We start from the raw sequence: 18307 nt of genomic DNA on the forward strand, positions 1-18307 counted from the left end.
AAAACCGACAATGCCCTGTTTTTTTTTTATTGGAGGAGGTGCGCTCATGGGCAGGACGCTTTGCTTTAAACGCGCCTCGTGATTGAAGAAGGAGCTGTCACTCAAGTGAAATGAATAAATCCCCAGCTAGGGATAAAAACTCAAAAGAGCATCTGAAATCTGGTGGATGCCAAGGAAGAGAGGAATTTTCCCAAGCGGAGTCTTGGATTTAGCAGGGGAACGAGGCTGGCTGGGGGATTCTGAGGGGACTGGAAAGCACACATTTCAGACTTGTCAAGTTTGAGAAACACCGTGTTAGACAAAGACATTTTATTTTCACAAAATAATAATAATTCAAACCGTGTGTTCAGGCGGGCGCCTGTTAATTGACACGTGTTGTATGTAGTTAGCCCAAAAACGTTATTTACTCAATTTACGGTTTATCCAATTCACTACAATGCGATTAATAAATTGGTATAGCACAGTTGGCTCTTCTATGACTTGAGGACTTCAACTCCCAGAATTCCTGAGCCAATCATGTTAGCTCAGGAATTCTGGGAGTTGAAGTCCACATGTCATAGACGGGCCAACTTTGCCTACCCCTGATACAGCATGTCTGCTAGTGTTAGTCCTAGTTTGTGATTCATCCTACTAGGCAAAATAATAGGTGTACTGTATACAGTATTTTAATTGAAGGTGCATAGAGAAAAAATGTGAATAGATTCAAAACAGTAACATACAAAAATATTGTGACAATTGAGTTGAATTTTGAATAGAAAAAGCAGAGTGACCATAAATGCTATGTCCCAAAGATGCTTTTTTTTCAAGAGGCAACTGGACTTTCTGGCTTTCCTTTGAAGACGTTTTGTTTCTCATCCAAAAACCTTCTTCAGTTCTGAATAGAGCTGCTTCAGCTTCATAAATGCTACAATTGGTGAATAGGCATAGTACACTTTTTGTATCTAATAAATTTAAGATTCAAGTGGTTCCACATTGTTTAGCCTTAGATCTGTGAATGCAGGTAGTCTTTGACTTATGAGTCATGACCATGCATTCAGCAGTCTAGGCCACTGATGGCAAACATATGGCACTGGTGCCACTGGTGGCACGTGGAGCCATATATGCTGGCACATGAGCCATTGCCCTAGCTCAGCTTCAACATGAATGTGTGTGCTGGCCAGCTGATTTTTGGCTCACACAGAGGCTCTGGGTGGACATTTTTGGTTTCCGGAGAGCCTCCGGGGGCTCTTTTACCCTTCCCTGGCTCTAGGGAAGCATTTGGAGCCTGGGGAGGGATAAACATGAGCCTACTGGGCCCACCAGAAGTTGGGAAACAGGCCGTTTCTGGCCTCCAGAGGGCCCCTGGGAGGTGTTATCACTCTCCCCAGGCATTGAATTATGGGTGTGGGCACTCATGCATGTGTGATAGGGTACACACTCTCTTTCAATACCTGAGGAAAAAAAGGTTTGCCATAAGAACATAAGAAGAGCCATGCTGAATCAGGCCAAAGTCTATCGAGTCCAGCATTCTGTGTCACACAGTGGCCCACAAATTGTACATGGGGATCTGGAGGAGAAAGAGAAGGCAAAGCCCTCCCTTTCCCTTGACCCCCAACAAATGGTACTCAAGGGAATCCTGCTTGCCTCAACCAACATAGAGGCGGCACATGGACGTCTGTTTCATTGCCATCACTGGTCTAGGACCACTACCACATTCCACGTTCTGTCTAATCCACATTCTGCGCAATCCACATTCTGCCTAACACTGCAATGCTAAGGATCATAATTCTGGATTCAATTTGTGGTCATAACTCAAAGATTACCTGTACTGAATTTTATAAATTAAAATATTGTAATCACCTTTTAACAGGCTGCAGTAGAGATAGGGGGAGCCATTTAGCTTCCTTCTCTCAGCTATTCCTCTCAGCAGCAAGTATGTTGAAGATATTTTTCTGCCAAAGATCTCATATAGTTAGCTTGTGTGACCTGCACCCAAAAACCTGCATTGAATAAATCACTGGAAGTTGGCCACTGGAAGTAGATTATGCAAACACAGCTAATTGAACATTCAGTGATGTTTGAAGTTCATTGCTTGCTTCTTTTCTAATGCTTTTTTTCTTGGCTGATGCTCATTAATCTTCATATAGTAAACCTTTTGGGTAGAGGTGATTTGAATATTAATCATTTCATATTAGCCACTAGGAAGTTTTTCAGCTAAATTCAGAACAAAAATAAATTAGAACAGAAAAACTGAAATATTCAACCATTTCTTTTAAAATAATACTTACGGTAAATCAGTTCAGATCAAGCTATTTTATACCCTTCATTTGAATCTTACACACTGTGTTTCCCCAAAAATAATCTTATATCTTTTGAAACCTGAAATAAGCACTTGGCCTTTTCACCATGCACTTCAAAGCCCAATTGGGCTTATTATCAGGGGATGTCTTATTTTGGGAAAAGCGGGGTAGTACTGAAAAAAGTATTCTAGAAATGAAAGTTGAAATTGGAATTGGGGCAAATGCCATAGATAACTTGGAGGTTTGGATGTAAATACAACAAACTCCAAGAGTCTGCATTCCATATATTTTTAGGGTCTCCCCCTCCCCATAACAAGAGTGGAACAGCCTTCTTATCTCATTCCTTTAGAACAAACTCAATCATAAACTTTGTCTTCATAGCATCCTCCTTTTTAAAGATCTTCTTTAGATCTGGTGCCTATTTTAGTCTTAAATACATTTTATAATCTCTTTCAAAGTGAGAGAATGTAGATTAAGGTTGCAGTTGTACAATTGCATGCCATTTCTAGTTTTAAAGCAAATCATTCCCACTATAAAATCCTACAGTATGTCACTGTGTAACTTTCCACTGGCGTAACTATATACTTTTCGCTAACCTTCTTCCTATAATCTTTCCAGTCTTCAATAACAGATGTTTTTAAAAAAGAAACATTATTCATGAAAAATGAGTCCCTCTGAGGAATTATAGCTGGACAAATACAGGTAGTCCTTCACTTACAACAGTTCATTTAGTGGTCGTTCAAAGTTACAAAGGCACTGAAAAAAGACCATTGCAGCATACTCATAGTCATGTGATCAAAATTTGGATACTTGGCAACTAATCTTCGGAGAAGGGCAGCATACAAATCTAATAAATTGAATTTAATTGAACTAATTCATAATTAAGATGGTTGCAGTGTCCCAGAATCATGTGATCATCTTTTGCAACTTCTTACAAGCAATCCATGGGAAAGCCAGATTCACTGAGCAACCCTGGTACTAACTTAATAATGATTCACTTAATTTATGGCAAGAAAGGTTGTAAAACGGGGCAAAATTTAGTTGTTAAATGTTTCACTTGGCAACATCAATTTTGGGCTCAGATATGGTTATAATCGAGGACTATCTCTACAAAAACATTTATCAAAATCTATTTATCTATCTATCTATCTATCTATCTATCTATCTATCTATCTATCTATCTATCTATCTATCTATCTAATTATATGCCGCCCAACTCAAGGACTCTCAATAGTGTCCTCTTAATAGTTTTCAGGAAAAATCTCTGAAACAATTTCTTAAAATTCCTTTAAAGTCATTTTACAGTTTAATAGTGATTTATTAATATATATGCTTGCCTGTTTAGTAAATATTAAATATTGCTTGGCTTTGCCAAGGATAAATATAATGGTATATAAAATAAAATCCTGGGTATCAAATTTGGATAACAGTTTTAGAATATGGAACTGTAGTCTGTTGCTTATTTGAATGAACAGGACTTCTCTTCTATTACCTACCCCAAAACCATAGATTGTATTGTACAAAAACAATATAAGTCCAGAAAGTATGAATATTTTATTTAACAAGTAAGCATCAGAGACATTATTTAGAACAATGTAACAAAACATCAGCCCTGCATAGGATCTGGGATTTAAAAAAAAATACATGTTTTGTATGTAGGTTGCATTAACTAGAAGTAAAAAAAACAACTTGTTTCCTATTCTGAAAGCAAATATGATACAAAATATATGAGATAAATGTAAAAGCATTATTAATATTATAATTACATTTTATCTTCACTGTCAGACATTCAGTTCCCATGGCATGGCTTTGAGCTTTCTCCAAAAAAAGAAAGTGGACATGATTCAGTGAAATTAAGCTAGAGGTACCAGATCTGGACTGTAAGCACTTAAGATTTTCAACGTCTTTTTCTTGCCATCTGGTAATCATTCATATTTTTGCAACCCAGATTTTTCTCCTTCTTTCCTTGAAATGTTTGATTCTCAGAGAAATGGCCTGCACAAGTGGCATGTTTCCCCTGGAGTATTGTTTCCCTGGAGGTTGTTTACATCCTTCCCAAGCCTCAGAGAAAGTGATAGGCCCAAGATTGTTCACTAGGCTTTGTGCCTAGCGTGGGACTAAATTTAGTTTCCCAGTTTCTAGCCTGATGTCCTAATCACTAACACCAAACTAGCTTTCATAGTATCCCTGGATGTAGTAAAAATGTTTTCAGTTCTGTACGTAATAGTACAAACTATTAAACTTACTAATGGCCTACTTCTAAGTAAGCATGCATAAGATCAGACATTACAATGAACTCACTGAAATCAGTGAAATTCAAAGCAATTCTAGCTAATTTCAGTGGATCTATTCTAGGCACGACTACTTCCTGAAACAATCCATTAATTTTAGAAAGCTTATATCTTTAAAATGATCATGCTTAACTCTTGATAATTCATTTCAAGTAATCCCTCCTGAGCTTGCTGAACATTTGGTATTGTATCTCATAAAAATTGTTCACAACAATGAGAATAGACATGCAGTACAATCCTAAAGTTTTAATCTACAGTATTAATTTTTTTTCATTTGCTACAAATATTATTCATTTTACTAATAGAACTATTAGCAATGAAAAATTATTAAGATACAATTGTACTGTATTAAATAAATGCAAAATATGTTTTATACCTTAAATAAACTTAAATTATTTGTGTGTAAATTCATAAAATTTTCTAAGACTGTATTTCAAATGAAGCTGTACATAAAGTCATTTAGTACTAAAAATCTACACATTTTTCAAGTATGAATCATTCAGAAATATTATTGCCAATGCTTGTGCTATAGTCAAAATCCAGGTAATAATCTTAAAAATGTCATTTGGGATCATTCACATCTTGATATATTTGGGTTGAGTTTTTCACTTAATTTGTGTATGAGAATTGCTAATTCCTCTGTTGCTTGAGATTTGTCTTCCAAAAGTTCATAACGAAGACTAGAAATATCCTGTTTAATTTCCTTTAATTCACCTGTGTAAAAATAAAAATATTTTTAACATAACTTGATAAAGTATCATCTGCTACATTGTTCATAGTGGTTCATAAGAATTCATAATGATTCTATTTGACTATCTCTTTGATATTAGTGTAACTCTTGTACTATGGTGAGTTGTCCTGCAGTGACTTTGGCAATTGGCCATGGAGAGTTGACCACGACAAGTTGGCGTTCCAGAATCTTTAACAACCTACAGACATGGAAATTATATGTCTCTTCATGAGGTAAAATTCCTCAAACAAAAAAGCAAACAAATATAATTTCCTCTCCAGTTCATTATCTTAAAAACAGACATAAGTGAATTACAAAGAAAAGGCACACTCCAGTCCATTTTAAGTACGGTTATGTTTAAAAAAATATGGTGGTGTATTGATCTTGAAATATGTAAGTCTGCATTGTGTTTAAGCATATTAAAAATTACTCTTCTCTGGTTTTCTGGAGTTTTGATCCATCACTTCTAAAACATCAAGTTGGGGGAAGTTGGGTGATATTAATAAAAATAACCAGTAGACAATGTGATAACTTGGAGAAACTAATAAAGGTAGTAATAATAATAACCACCACCACCACAACAAAGTTAGAAGAGACCTTGGAGGTCTTCTAGTACAACCCACTGCTTAGGCAGGAAACCCTACACTACTTCGGACAAATGTTTATCCAACATCTTCTTAAAAACCTCCAGTATTGGAGCATTCACAACTTCTGGAAGCAATATGTTCCACTGATTAATTGTTCTAACTGTCAGGAAATTTCTTCTTAGTTCTAAGTTCCTTCTCTCCTTGTTTAATTTCCATGTACTCATTTATTTCTTGATATGGGCATCTAAATGAACCTATAAACTGTAGCTATATAGTTATTTGAACTCTACATGTTTTGAAGATATTCTTAATATAATAAATGTTTATTGGAATATGATTTATTCAAGCCAGTCAAATCTCAGCAATATCCAATCTCTCTAATATGATTTTTCAGATTTGGAATTCATGTGAACAAAAAGTTGTTAATTCAGTATGCTGCACAGTCCTATGAATTATTTGACAAAAATCTGAGTTCAAAGAACTTTTACTAAGTAAGACTTCATAATATTTATTTAAAAAGTAAACAGCAGGCAGCTTGGCTTGATTTCAGTGTAATGTGTACTCAATATGCATTATAAAACTATACTAAAAATCCTGACATTCATTTTAAGAGCATGCAATTTGAATAAAAAAATCAGTAATTTTAAAATGGCACAGAAGAATTAGTTTCAAAATTTGAGATTTTTCCTAATTGAGTTTTGTTCTGAATACAAAATAAATTACCCGTAAGTTATTTGAAACTGAATTCAAAACAATCCTGGGATCTTGTTTTTAATGGGGAAGGGATTTAGGTTTACATAGAAAAAGTAACAAAAGAACTAAAAAGAACCCATCCACCTCCAAATATAAAATGTATATTGTGTGTATGTTTATGTGTTTATCAAAATATCCACTAACTGTTGTTTTTATTATTTTCTGTTGTACAAACTTCTCATATCTTAAAGCACATTAGTACCCTAGAGAAATTTAGGTCATGTTTTTAATCAGCTAATTTTAGAAGTAAATCCAATTTGTAGATATGTCTAAAGGTTAAGACTACTACATTTTGAAGATTTAATATTTTTAGTCATTTTCAAGTATTTTTATAATTTGGCTAATACGGTAGTTAAAGTTTATTTTTATAAAAGTAATTTATCCAAATACAAATCATTAATTACTTTAGTTTACTAAGAAAAATACATATAATATTAGATACACTATTTCCCCCACTTCATTTTATTTACCCATATCTACAGTATTAAATATCTGATTTGAAGCCCAAAGAAGACAGAATATTTCCTCCCATAATTGAAACCATTGGTTTCTCAGACACCAACACTTTTATTTTTCTTTTGCATTTATAATACTGCATGAATAACTCTACAGGCTCTTACCTTCATTGACTTCATCATTTTCCTTGTCTACCTGGGCTTTCAAAACATAACGTTTTATCAGTCTCTTCATGATTTGCTATTGGAGGGAAAAACTTAATCTTTATTTATTTATTTGCCATCCTAATTTTAAATACATGCTCCTGCAAAAAAGTCCTGCAAAAAATATCTGAATCTGTAATAAGGCTATAGGATACAAGTTGCAGGATTTAATTCCTCTGAAGTAACTTCCATTTTAGTGCAATAAAATATTTGTTTTCAAGTTTTTACACAATAATTAGAGCTAGACATTCAACTATATAAAATACTTTTTAAATTATGATTTTTATAAAATCATTTTTGTATAAAAATCAATTAGCAAAATAGAGAACAGAAGTCATGGGCACTTTTGTATAGCTGTTTTAAAATTAAGGGCATTATATGAAACAAATTAGAACAATATGCCGGGGGGGGGGGGGGGGGAAGCAAAACAAGAAAAAACAGCTTAGTTTGAATGAACTATCTGCCCTAAGGCAATTTGTGTATCTCTGGTAACTATTCTTACTGTTTAACAAACACTTATCTAAGCAGTTCTTGTGGACAGGACTCCATGGATATATGAATACCCCAACTCTCCCCAAATTTCATTCAAAAAGAAATGTTGGTTTGTCCACATTTGCATACATGCACATGACTTAACACCACTAATTTTCCATGTGCTCCTACTATATTACATTTATCTTATTCATAATTTACAAGTCAGCAGTCCTAAATTGGTACTATTGGTACTAGAATAAAAGCAAGATTTTCTTACTTAACATAATTGCAATCTTAAGTTTGCAGAATCTCCTCTGGTTTTCTACTCAATGTCTGGAGGCAAAGTCAGGTGACTATAATATGTCTCGCTAGTAGTGTTTGGGAATTTTTGGGATGCTTGCTTGTTCTAACCATGCCTGTCCTACTGACCTATATTTGTTTTTGACACAAATTTCCCTCTGCCAATAAGACCAAAAAAAAAATGATAGAAGACCTGTATTTCCTTTAGACAAAAAAAGGCACATCTGTGCTAATCCATTGAACCAGCGGGCTTCAAAGAAAACCCAATGTTTTCTTCATTGCTTTGGTTGTTAATTTGCCCATTCCCCGTGTTTGTCATTGTCAGTCATTTCCCTTCTTTCCTTGACGAAAGGGGAGTCACTGTACAGAAGATGACTTTATAGAAGATATTTAATTGCAAAGTCATGCAGTATTAGCCTCTCTTCTCAAAGGCTATTTCTGTTCTGCTGTCTTCCCGTTTATTATTTTATTTTGTATTATATTAACTTTGGAGAAGGACTGATACCAGACCATCTTAGAGAAGTACAGAGAAACTTCTGAAGTCACCATACTTATTTGAAATATTTTTCCACTTCTTTAAATATTTCTAAAGCAGTTGCAGTTTAATAAAAGCAAGAGAGCTTTTAAACTTAGGCTATTTATTTCGTATTGAAGTATGTTAAATAAAATGTATAAACACATAAGTAAGGTACTCTGAATTAACTCCTGGTATCATTCATTCATTCATTCATTCATTCATTCATTCATTCATCATTTCTAGGCTGCCCTTCTCCGTACACTCAGGGCAGCTTAAAAAACAAGAATAAATACAATGGAATATGAAGAAATCCAAACCTTAAAACCCATAAAATCTAATCTAATCTAAAAAACCCTAATTTATATTTTAAAAAACCAATCATCCACATTCATTCCATTTCAGTCATCTCATCACCGGCTCAAGGTTGACTCAGCCTTCCATCCTTCCAAGGTGGGTAAAATGAGGACCCGGATTGTGGGAGAAATAGCCTAGTTCTGTTAAAAAGTGCTATTGCTAACATGTTGTAAGCCGCCCTGAGTCTAAGGAGAAGGGCAGCATAAAAATCAAATAAATAATAGCTTGCGCGGCTGCATTTTGCACTAACCGCAGTCAGTGTTCTCTCTAAAATTCTTTTGGGGTGGGCGGGAAAGTATAGTGTCTGAGCGGCAGTCCCTTTGGGACTGGGCGGCACAGAAATAATAATAAAATTTCCCTCTCGGCTTCTGGGCAGGTTTGGAAAACTCTGAGTTGATGATGATTTTTAAGTGAGCGATTGCTCACTGCTCAGCTTAGAGGGAACTATGACCGCAGTCTCTGAACATTCTTTAAATGTTCTTTCATGTAGAGGGCATTGCAGTAATCGAACTTTGAGGCGATGAAGACATGACTGACTGTGAGAAGAGACTCCCTGTCCAAAGAGGGCCACAAATGGTGCACCAAACAAACTTGTGCAAACATCCCCCCTTCCCACAGCTGAAATACGGTGTTTGAAATTCATCTGTGGATCAAGGAGGACTCCCAAGTTGTGGACCCTCTCTGAGGGGGTCAAAAGTCCCTCCTCCAGAGTAATGGACAGACAGATGGGATTGTCCTTCAGAGGCAAACCCCGCAGCCACTCCGTTTTGTCGGGGTTGAGTCTGAACCTGTTAACACCCATCCAAACCCTAACAGCTTCCAGACACTGGCAGATCACATCCACTGCTTCACTGAATTGACACAGGGTGGAGATGTGTGGCTGAGTTGCATCAGTATCTTCAGGATAAAAGATAAGTTGATTTTATAGGATTTATAGGCTTCAACGTCTGGGTTATGACTCCCATAGCAGTCAGCTACAGGTGCATGCCCATACTCTCCCTCCAGCAGACAGTTGTAGTGAATTGTCTATAGGAAGTGGTCATCATTTAAGTGATGTCAATAAGGAAGAGGGATTGTCTGGAGTGGTCCCAAGTTGTGCTCTGCTTTAGTAATTACAGTATATAGTGAAGGAAACAAATACCAGTTTTTAAACAAGCAGAAATATAATGGAAAACTGGAATTTTATCTCCCAAGAGAATGGAAGAAAATCTCTTACAGTTAAACATATGGAGTTGTAGGTATGTAATATGCCTGACTTCTACTATAAATGGAAACAATCCTAATGCATTTCATATGAGTTTATAATGAATGCACATTATCCAAGTAACTGCTTACCTGATAGCGTGAAGGTTGATTGAGAATGCTGTTAAAGCTGTGTGATTCAAAAACTCTTGAGTTGGACTGAGAAAAGAGATTTAGCTAAAAAACAATACACATGAATTAAAATATATTCCATAATATTTGCAGCTACTATATAAGGTGCTAATATTTAATGATTGATTATAGATATTAGTACCATTCAGGATAAAATTCTGAAAGAAACAAGTTTCAATTTGTCATATTACTAAAATACGTATCTATTCCTAGATTGAACAATGCATTTAAATAGAAATATATTATTTTAACCATATCCTAAACCAAGCACATAAAAAGAATGCATACTCATGAAAAACAGTTGTGACTGTATACATCTTGCACAGCCTAACAACTCCCATATGTGTATCTTGTGCTTGTACTGAACAGGACATTATAACTGAATAATATTTATAATAGTAAAATAAATAGTAATGTGATGAATACGAGAAAAATGTGATTAGACTGTCAGCAGTAGAACTTATATTTTCTGTTATTTTTCATGCCTCCGATAGCATAATAAAAAACCCTCATTATTAATAGTGAGGTTCAGCTACTGCAGCATAGCAAGGGCCTGCTAAGATAGGAGCCATTGATTCAATCAAGACAAAGAAGAGGCAGCATAAAGGATGAAGTCAGGTATAATTCAAACTGATTGATGACAGATTCTCCAGACATCCAGTAAACCAAGCTGTTGCATAAAAAAAAACGAAAACAAAATCCTTTTTTCTAAAAAAAAAGATATTACATAGCAACATAAGCATGAAATAAGGAACAAAGTATGTAGTCTTTGTCCTTTATACTGGTTATGTCTTAATATATCCTTCATATATTTTTGGTTGATTAACTGACATAAGATTTGCACACTTATAAGCATTTCTATGCTAAAAAGGAATATATATATATATATATACGTATCTATTCCCAGATTTATATACATACATACATACATACATACATACATACATACATACATACATGTATGTATGTATATAAATAAATCTGGGAATAGATACATATATATATATATATATATATATATATATATATATATATATATATATATATATATGATTTGTATGCCGCCCCTCTCCGTGGACTCAGGGTGGCTGATGGGGACCTGAGATAAAGGTAGCATTCCTAATATGTGAGCATTTATATTTATTTAGCTGAATTGAAAAGAGATCTTGCACATTTTGAAGTAAACACAGAGGTTCATGAGTTTCACTCCCCTTGCTGGTACATAGAAAATTCCAAAGATACCTGTCAATGAAATGTTCATTCAAAGTTTTCTAATTCATCCTTATTTCAAGTGAACACTTTTGATAGTGCATTAATCAGTATTTCATATTATTTTACCTACTTATTTAAAAGGACGCAACTATTCTAGAAATCTCATTTGAAAACAAAGAAAGAGTAAAAGATCATTATTGTCATCAAGTTTCATTTGTCTTCTGCCTAAAAATAATCCGCTGAAGAAATACTATTCCATATACCGTATGTAGTGTATCACTTACACTGCAATATATTTACAATGCAATATTTCCTAATGCCATAAAGCTTCATATCTCTTCTGGAAGAGATATGGAGGCAGGATACCAAATCTATCCTTTTATGGTATAACAAAAGTACCTCTTTCTCTGGAATGTTAGCAGGAATCTAAGCACTTACGGTAATTAGTGAATCAGATTTTATAACTATAACATTAATAATAAATGTATTTAAGTGAATACATGACAGGGGTATACAAAATTTAGCATCTATTTACGGTAATTACAAGAAAGAGAATTAGAGAATAAGTGCTTGTTACTGAAAATAAACTAGAAGTACTGATAGTCCTTGACTTACAACAGTTCATATAGTGATCAAAGTTATAACAACACTGAAAAAGTGACTTGAAACCTTTATTCATTCATTCATTCATTCATTCATTCATTCATTCATTCATTCATTCATTCAATTTTTATGCCGCCCTTCTCTTTAGACTCAGAGCGGCTTACAACATGTTAGCAATAGCACTTTTCTAATAGAACCAGCATATTGCCCCCACAATCCGGGTCCTCATTTTACCCACCTTGGAAGGATGGAAGGCTGAGTCAACCATGAGCCGGTGATGAGATTTGAACCGCTGACCTACAGATCTATAGTCAGCTTCAGTGGCCTGCAGTACAGCACTCTACCTGCTGCGCCACTCCGGCTCTTTGCAGCATCTCCATGATCACATATCACAATGCTTGGCAATTGGTTTATATTTATGACCATTGCTGTGTCACAAGGTCATATGAATACCTTTTACGACCTTCTGACAAGCAAAGTCAATGGGGAAACCAGATTCATTAACAACCGGGTTACTATCTTATCAACTGCAGTGGTTCACTTAAGAACTGAGACAAAAAAGGTGATAAAATGGGGCAAAACTCGCTTAACAAATGTCTTACTTAACAAAATAAATTTTAGGTTTAATTGTGATAATTCAAAGACTACCTGTACTATAAATAACAGAGATTAGACAAAGAGTAGGACAAGGATAAAGACTATAAATCTTACCGTATTTTTCGTAGTAGAAGATGCCCCCCACCCCCCCAACAGAGAGTGAAAATTTGGCTGTGTCTTATACACTGAATGTAGCCCTACCTATCTGCCGCCCCCCACCCTTTGTCCTCCACTCATCGTGTTTTGTATCTGTTCCAGGCTGCAGGGATTGCCTCAGATCATTGCCCCAAAAACAGAGCTTTTGGAAGCTGAAAATGCAACTCCTCCCAAATGGAACTTTAGGAGGGTGAAAAAGCAAAGTGCAGAAGCCAAAATGGCAATCTGGAACAGCTGCTGCCTTGTGGGACCGGTTCCCCACTTTGCCTGCTGTACTCACTGGAGCGCCTGCGACAATCAGCTGCATTTTTGAAGCGGCATTTCTGCCCCAGAACCTATTGCTAAAGTTCACATCTTGGAACAGCTGATTGGGGATATTCTTGGAGACCGATCTCCCTACCAATCAGCTCTTTGTGGTGAATCAGACTACGGTAATATGCCAAAACTAACCAGGGTACTTGCTAAGGACGCCAGTCAGATGAATAAGATGGATGTTGGTAGGCAGAGACAGGGTTTTTTTCGTATTTTCCTCCCTAAAAACTAAGGTACATCCTATATTTTATTTTATTTATTTTATTTATTTATTTTGTCCAATATACAATGAGGGTTTTAGTGGGTATATATCTATATACACAAAGTAAAATACATGATGAAGGTTATAGAGGAGATACTCATAGTAAAATATATCTAAGAAATAATAGAAAAGAAGGTATAGTAATAGAACATATCAATGAAAGAATAGAAGAAGAGATATAGGAATAGAAGAAAGGTATAGGAGATATAGGAGAGCAATAGGTCAGGGGACGGAAGGCACTCTAGTGCACTTGTACTCGCCCCTTACTGACCTCTTAGGAATCTGGATAGGTCAACTGTAGATAATCTAAGGGTAAAGTGTTGGGGGTTTGGGGATGACACTATGGAGTCCGGTAATGAGTTCCACGCTTCGACAACTCGGTTACTGAAGTCATATTTTTTACAGTCAAGTTTGGAGCGGTTAATATTAAGTTTAAATCTGTTGTGTGCTCTTGTGTTGTTGTGGTTGAAGGTGATGTAGTCACCGACAGGCAGGACGTTGCAGCATATGATCTTGTGGGCAATACTTAGATCTTGTTTAAGGCGTCTTAGTTCTAAACTTTTTAGGCCCAGGATTGAAAGTCTAGTCTCGTAGGGTATTCTATTTCGAGTGGAGGAGTGAAGGGCTCTTCGGGTGAAGTATCTTTGGACATTTTCAAGGGTGTTAATGTCTGAGATGCGATATGGGTTCCAAACAGATGAGCTGTATTCGAGGATGGGTCTGGCAAAAGTTTTGTAAGCTCTGGTAAGTAGTGTAAGTACTCTGAAGCGTCTTATACTCCGAAAAATTCAATCTCTATACTTCACTGTCCCTTGTGCTCACTATACTGTAAGGTGATGAAGAGTCATAGCCACTGAAGTACCACTACATATAGTCTTCACTTACCAATTGTTTGAAGTTCAACAGGACAATCCTCTGCCCCAAAGTTACAACCTATCCTTGAAGTTACAACTGCTGCACGCACACACACACACACTTGTCATCACAGAATAGCATTTCTGACACTTGGCAACAATTTAAAACATTTCTGCTAGTTTTCCAGCAGAAAATCCTCATTCGGAAGAATAATTGGTTTAACAAGCATGTAACCACATGGTTAACTAACAAGCTTAACCGAGTGATTCACTTAAAAATCGTGGTGATTTGCTTTTCTACCATTGTACAAACAATCGTAAAATCAAGTCAGGTAATATGGTGACACATTTAACGACTGCAATAACTTATGACCAAAATTTCAGGTCCAAATGTCATTAGGTGAGGACTACCTGTTGTCTCTTTTTGCACTCATTTAGATGGGTAAATGGATATGACTTCAGATATTAACATTGCAAATATGTAGAATTTAAACCAGGAAAACATGTCTTTTACGTGAAAACCATAATTTAGAATTCAGCAAATTAGACAAAAATTAAAAACATTATTATATTTTTTAAAAATTGTGAACCTACCATGGATTTTGAGTTACCTATTCCCATTTCCATGTCTTTCTGTAATCTTTTCCTTCTGCACCTCAATAATTTAATGATCTTCATGAACAAATAAAAGAACGATTTGGGACTTGGTACCAGACTGAATGGGGGTGGTAGGGTTTTTCCATCATCGAAGTATGATAACCAAAGTTTGGAACGAGCAAATTTCCACTCCACATCACTGTCATCCTATGTCAGAAAAAAAAAATTCCACTCATAAATTTCCTTTTTTTATTATCAAGTAAACGCTGCTACTTTCTCATCTTTTCAGAATTTTGTCAGCGTAAATATATAGATCTACTGTTTTATGGGAAAAACCTACTTATAGAAAAATATATTCTAAGCATTTCCAAAGTTTAGGTAAAACAAGTTATTTTTTATTATCTTCCATTAAACAACTGACTCCTTTTGATAAAATAATAAAAATAGAAATTTACTAATATTAATCCACATCTTAATCTGATTGCTGGGTAGTACATATTAAAAATTATACATCTAAACAAAAAACAAGAAAAATTAGATATAGGGAAATCAATTTATTTTATGAGTGGTTCTTAACCTTTTCTTCACAATGGACCCCCTTTAAATACTTCTTGCTGCCATGGAGACCACCAAAATTTAACTCAAGATTTAAATCATATTTCTTCAAGCTTTCATGGATCCCCTGTGACAATATTGTGCGCCTCCCAGAGATCCACAGACCTCAAGTTGAGAACTACCAGGCTATATTCATTTTCATAACTGAGCAGAGGAAACTATCAAGATCAAAATGATTTCTTAGTTCTAAATATATGACCACTATTGAGACATACCTCTATTTCTTGGTATGAACTGTTAATCATTGCAATCAGCATGTTGAGTAAAACCACAACCATTGTTACATTGTATATTCCATACAACACATAACCAATATTTTCAATGAACTTATGATCATATTTGAGGACAACTGATGTAACTTCTGATAAGCCAAATATTGACCAAAATAAAGTCTTAAAGCTTTCTTCAACACTGCATGAAAAGAGGAAAAAAGAATTAGCTGATTATAAATTTTGTGGTTTAATTGCCTTAATAAACAAAGTGATAGAGTGCCTAATATACAGAATATAAAATATTTTCACTGAAACTGATTATGCTATGCCTTATTTTATATGGACAATTAAATTTGTGGATGTGGAACTATATTGTTAAACATAGTAAGTCACTATTTCTGATAACTTAGATATTAGATATTTATATTAATATTATACCTTAAAATTTATATTGATCCACAGTCAAACAGAAAATAATTCCTGATTCTAAAAAATTACCAACAAGTACCACAAGAATGAATGGAGGCAGCAATCTGGCTTGACATTATATGAAACCAGAATTAATTGATGCTTTACTAAATATCATTTAGTTGGATTCTGCAGTTTATACAGTTGTAAACCAAAGTTTCAAGCCAAAATACAGTAACTGGGTTTACACGTGAGCATATACAGATATAGTGCAATTACCAATAACAACAAAAGTAGACTTTTCCCAAATGGTTTGGAAACTAAAAAGAGGTTCTTAACTGACCAACTTCTATATAAGTACTGTCATTTTATAACTATTATTATATTTATAACAATAATAATTGATATATGCTAATAGAAGACTTCCATCTAAACGCAACATTAATGTCAGCCCATTAACCCAACAAACTGTAATGTTATAGTAGTACTATACTGTACTATACGTTGAAATTCAGAAACAATTATAGTAAATTTATTTATTTATTTTAATTTATTTATTTGATTTTGTTAGCAATAGCACTTTTTAACAGAGCCAGCATATTGTCCCCACAATCCAGGTCAACATAACATAACATAACATAACATAACAACATAACATAACACAACACAACACAACACAACATAAACATAACATAAACCTAACAGAAAATATTTGGTAAATGCAAGGTAAATATCAATTTAAAAGTAGTCTCAGTTTTTCAGTTCTATTACATTACAATTCAAGGTGAACAAACTAATGCCCTTTTGATAGTTTAACAACTTCTTACTATTAACTATTCTATCTGTATCTAATGTGAGTGTAAGTCCAAAACATTTCAAGGATCCCAGGTTAATTAGTCTTGCAATGACTGATTCAATTGATGAAAGTGACAAGTGTTAGCTGTTTTCTAGATTCCAGTTATATAGGTAAACCCTTTACGAATTCTTTCATTTCTTTCTTTTATTTTTGTTTTGTTTCTTCTTCTATAAATCTCTGAGTCTACGGAGAGGGGCGGCATACAAATCTAATAAATAATAATAATAATAATAATAATAATAATAATAAACACCTTTTCATGCAGCTGCAGATATGATATTGTGTCTTTGAATCAATCATTGTGTGGCTCCTAATTAATCTCTTCACTCTCTTTCTCAATTGTTTCTAACGCTTTTTACTCATGTCTGTACCTATAGTTTCTTTTCCTTCCTCCTTAATATAATCATTGTCAAATAGTTTTAATTTCCTTTTCTTTTCCTTACACCTCTTTGCAAAACAAAAACAAAACCCCCCAAACACCTCCCTGCAAACTCTTTCTGTATCATTGGCAAGAAAACTCCAAACCTTCCTGTGTATGTCATCATCAAACCTTTCAGCAAATTTGATCACAAATAATACAGTAATAATTGTTTCTACACTTGCTACTTACGTAGTAAATGCTGCATTTACTTTGGCTCCAAGATAGTAAGAGTACAGTATGAACATCCCAATCATAAAAGCAAGAAATACCATAATAAAAAGAACCATAAACTTGAAAATGTCTTTAACAGTTCTTCCAAGTGAAATCTGTAGTGGTCCAAAACTCTCATTTGCAGGTAAAATATAAGCAATCCGAGAAAAACTAAGCACAACAGCAATTGCATAAAGACCTTCCGATATGATTTGTGGATCAGATGGAAGCCATTTATCTCTAGCTAGAAAAAAAAATGACATAAACAAGTAGCGTTGTCAAAACAAGAACACAATTAGCAGTTTTTTAGTCTATTTTGTTCTGTATGCTGCATGTGCTGTGTGATTATGCATATATGGTTTAAAGATCGGTGTAAATATTTTCAAATAATTAGTAGTCAATAAATATTCTGAGCAATATTTCTTCCAGACCAATTGAACAATGATTATTTTCTTTAGAAATTCAAAATATATAACATTTTTGCTTTAATGTCCTTTTTCAAATCAAACTAGTTTTCTTTTTATAAACTGACTACAATCTAGAGGGACAGAAGATCACATGAATGGGAGGCTAAAACATATAAAGAACCGTTGTTGGAATTAGGTATGTCTCGTTTAATGAAAAGAAGGACTGGGATGACATGATAGCAGTGTTCCAATATCTAAAGGGTTGCC

The 18307-nt window shown here is 34.6% G+C and overlaps 1 protein-coding gene across 1 annotated transcript in view; it reads right to left on the minus strand.

The window, feature by feature from the left end:
* Window positions 1-3814: 3814 nt before the first annotated feature.
* The window catches only part of TRPC3 (transient receptor potential cation channel subfamily C member 3), a 62322-nt gene continuing 47829 nt past the window's right edge, over window positions 3815-18307 (minus strand). The window contains exons 7-12 of the mRNA XM_070756629.1: window positions 17613-17877; window positions 15742-15937; window positions 14909-15118; window positions 10280-10363; window positions 7261-7336; window positions 3815-5284 (exon numbers count right to left, since the gene is read on the minus strand). Of these exons, the coding sequence (XP_070612730.1) occupies window positions 5142-5284; window positions 7261-7336; window positions 10280-10363; window positions 14909-15118; window positions 15742-15937; window positions 17613-17877 (974 nt within the window). The 3' untranslated portion in view covers window positions 3815-5141. The remainder of the gene's footprint in view (window positions 5285-7260; window positions 7337-10279; window positions 10364-14908; window positions 15119-15741; window positions 15938-17612; window positions 17878-18307) is intronic.

This window comes from Erythrolamprus reginae, chromosome 7, assembly GCF_031021105.1.
Source record: "Erythrolamprus reginae isolate rEryReg1 chromosome 7, rEryReg1.hap1, whole genome shotgun sequence".
Taxonomy (NCBI): domain Eukaryota; kingdom Metazoa; phylum Chordata; class Lepidosauria; order Squamata; family Dipsadidae; genus Erythrolamprus; species Erythrolamprus reginae.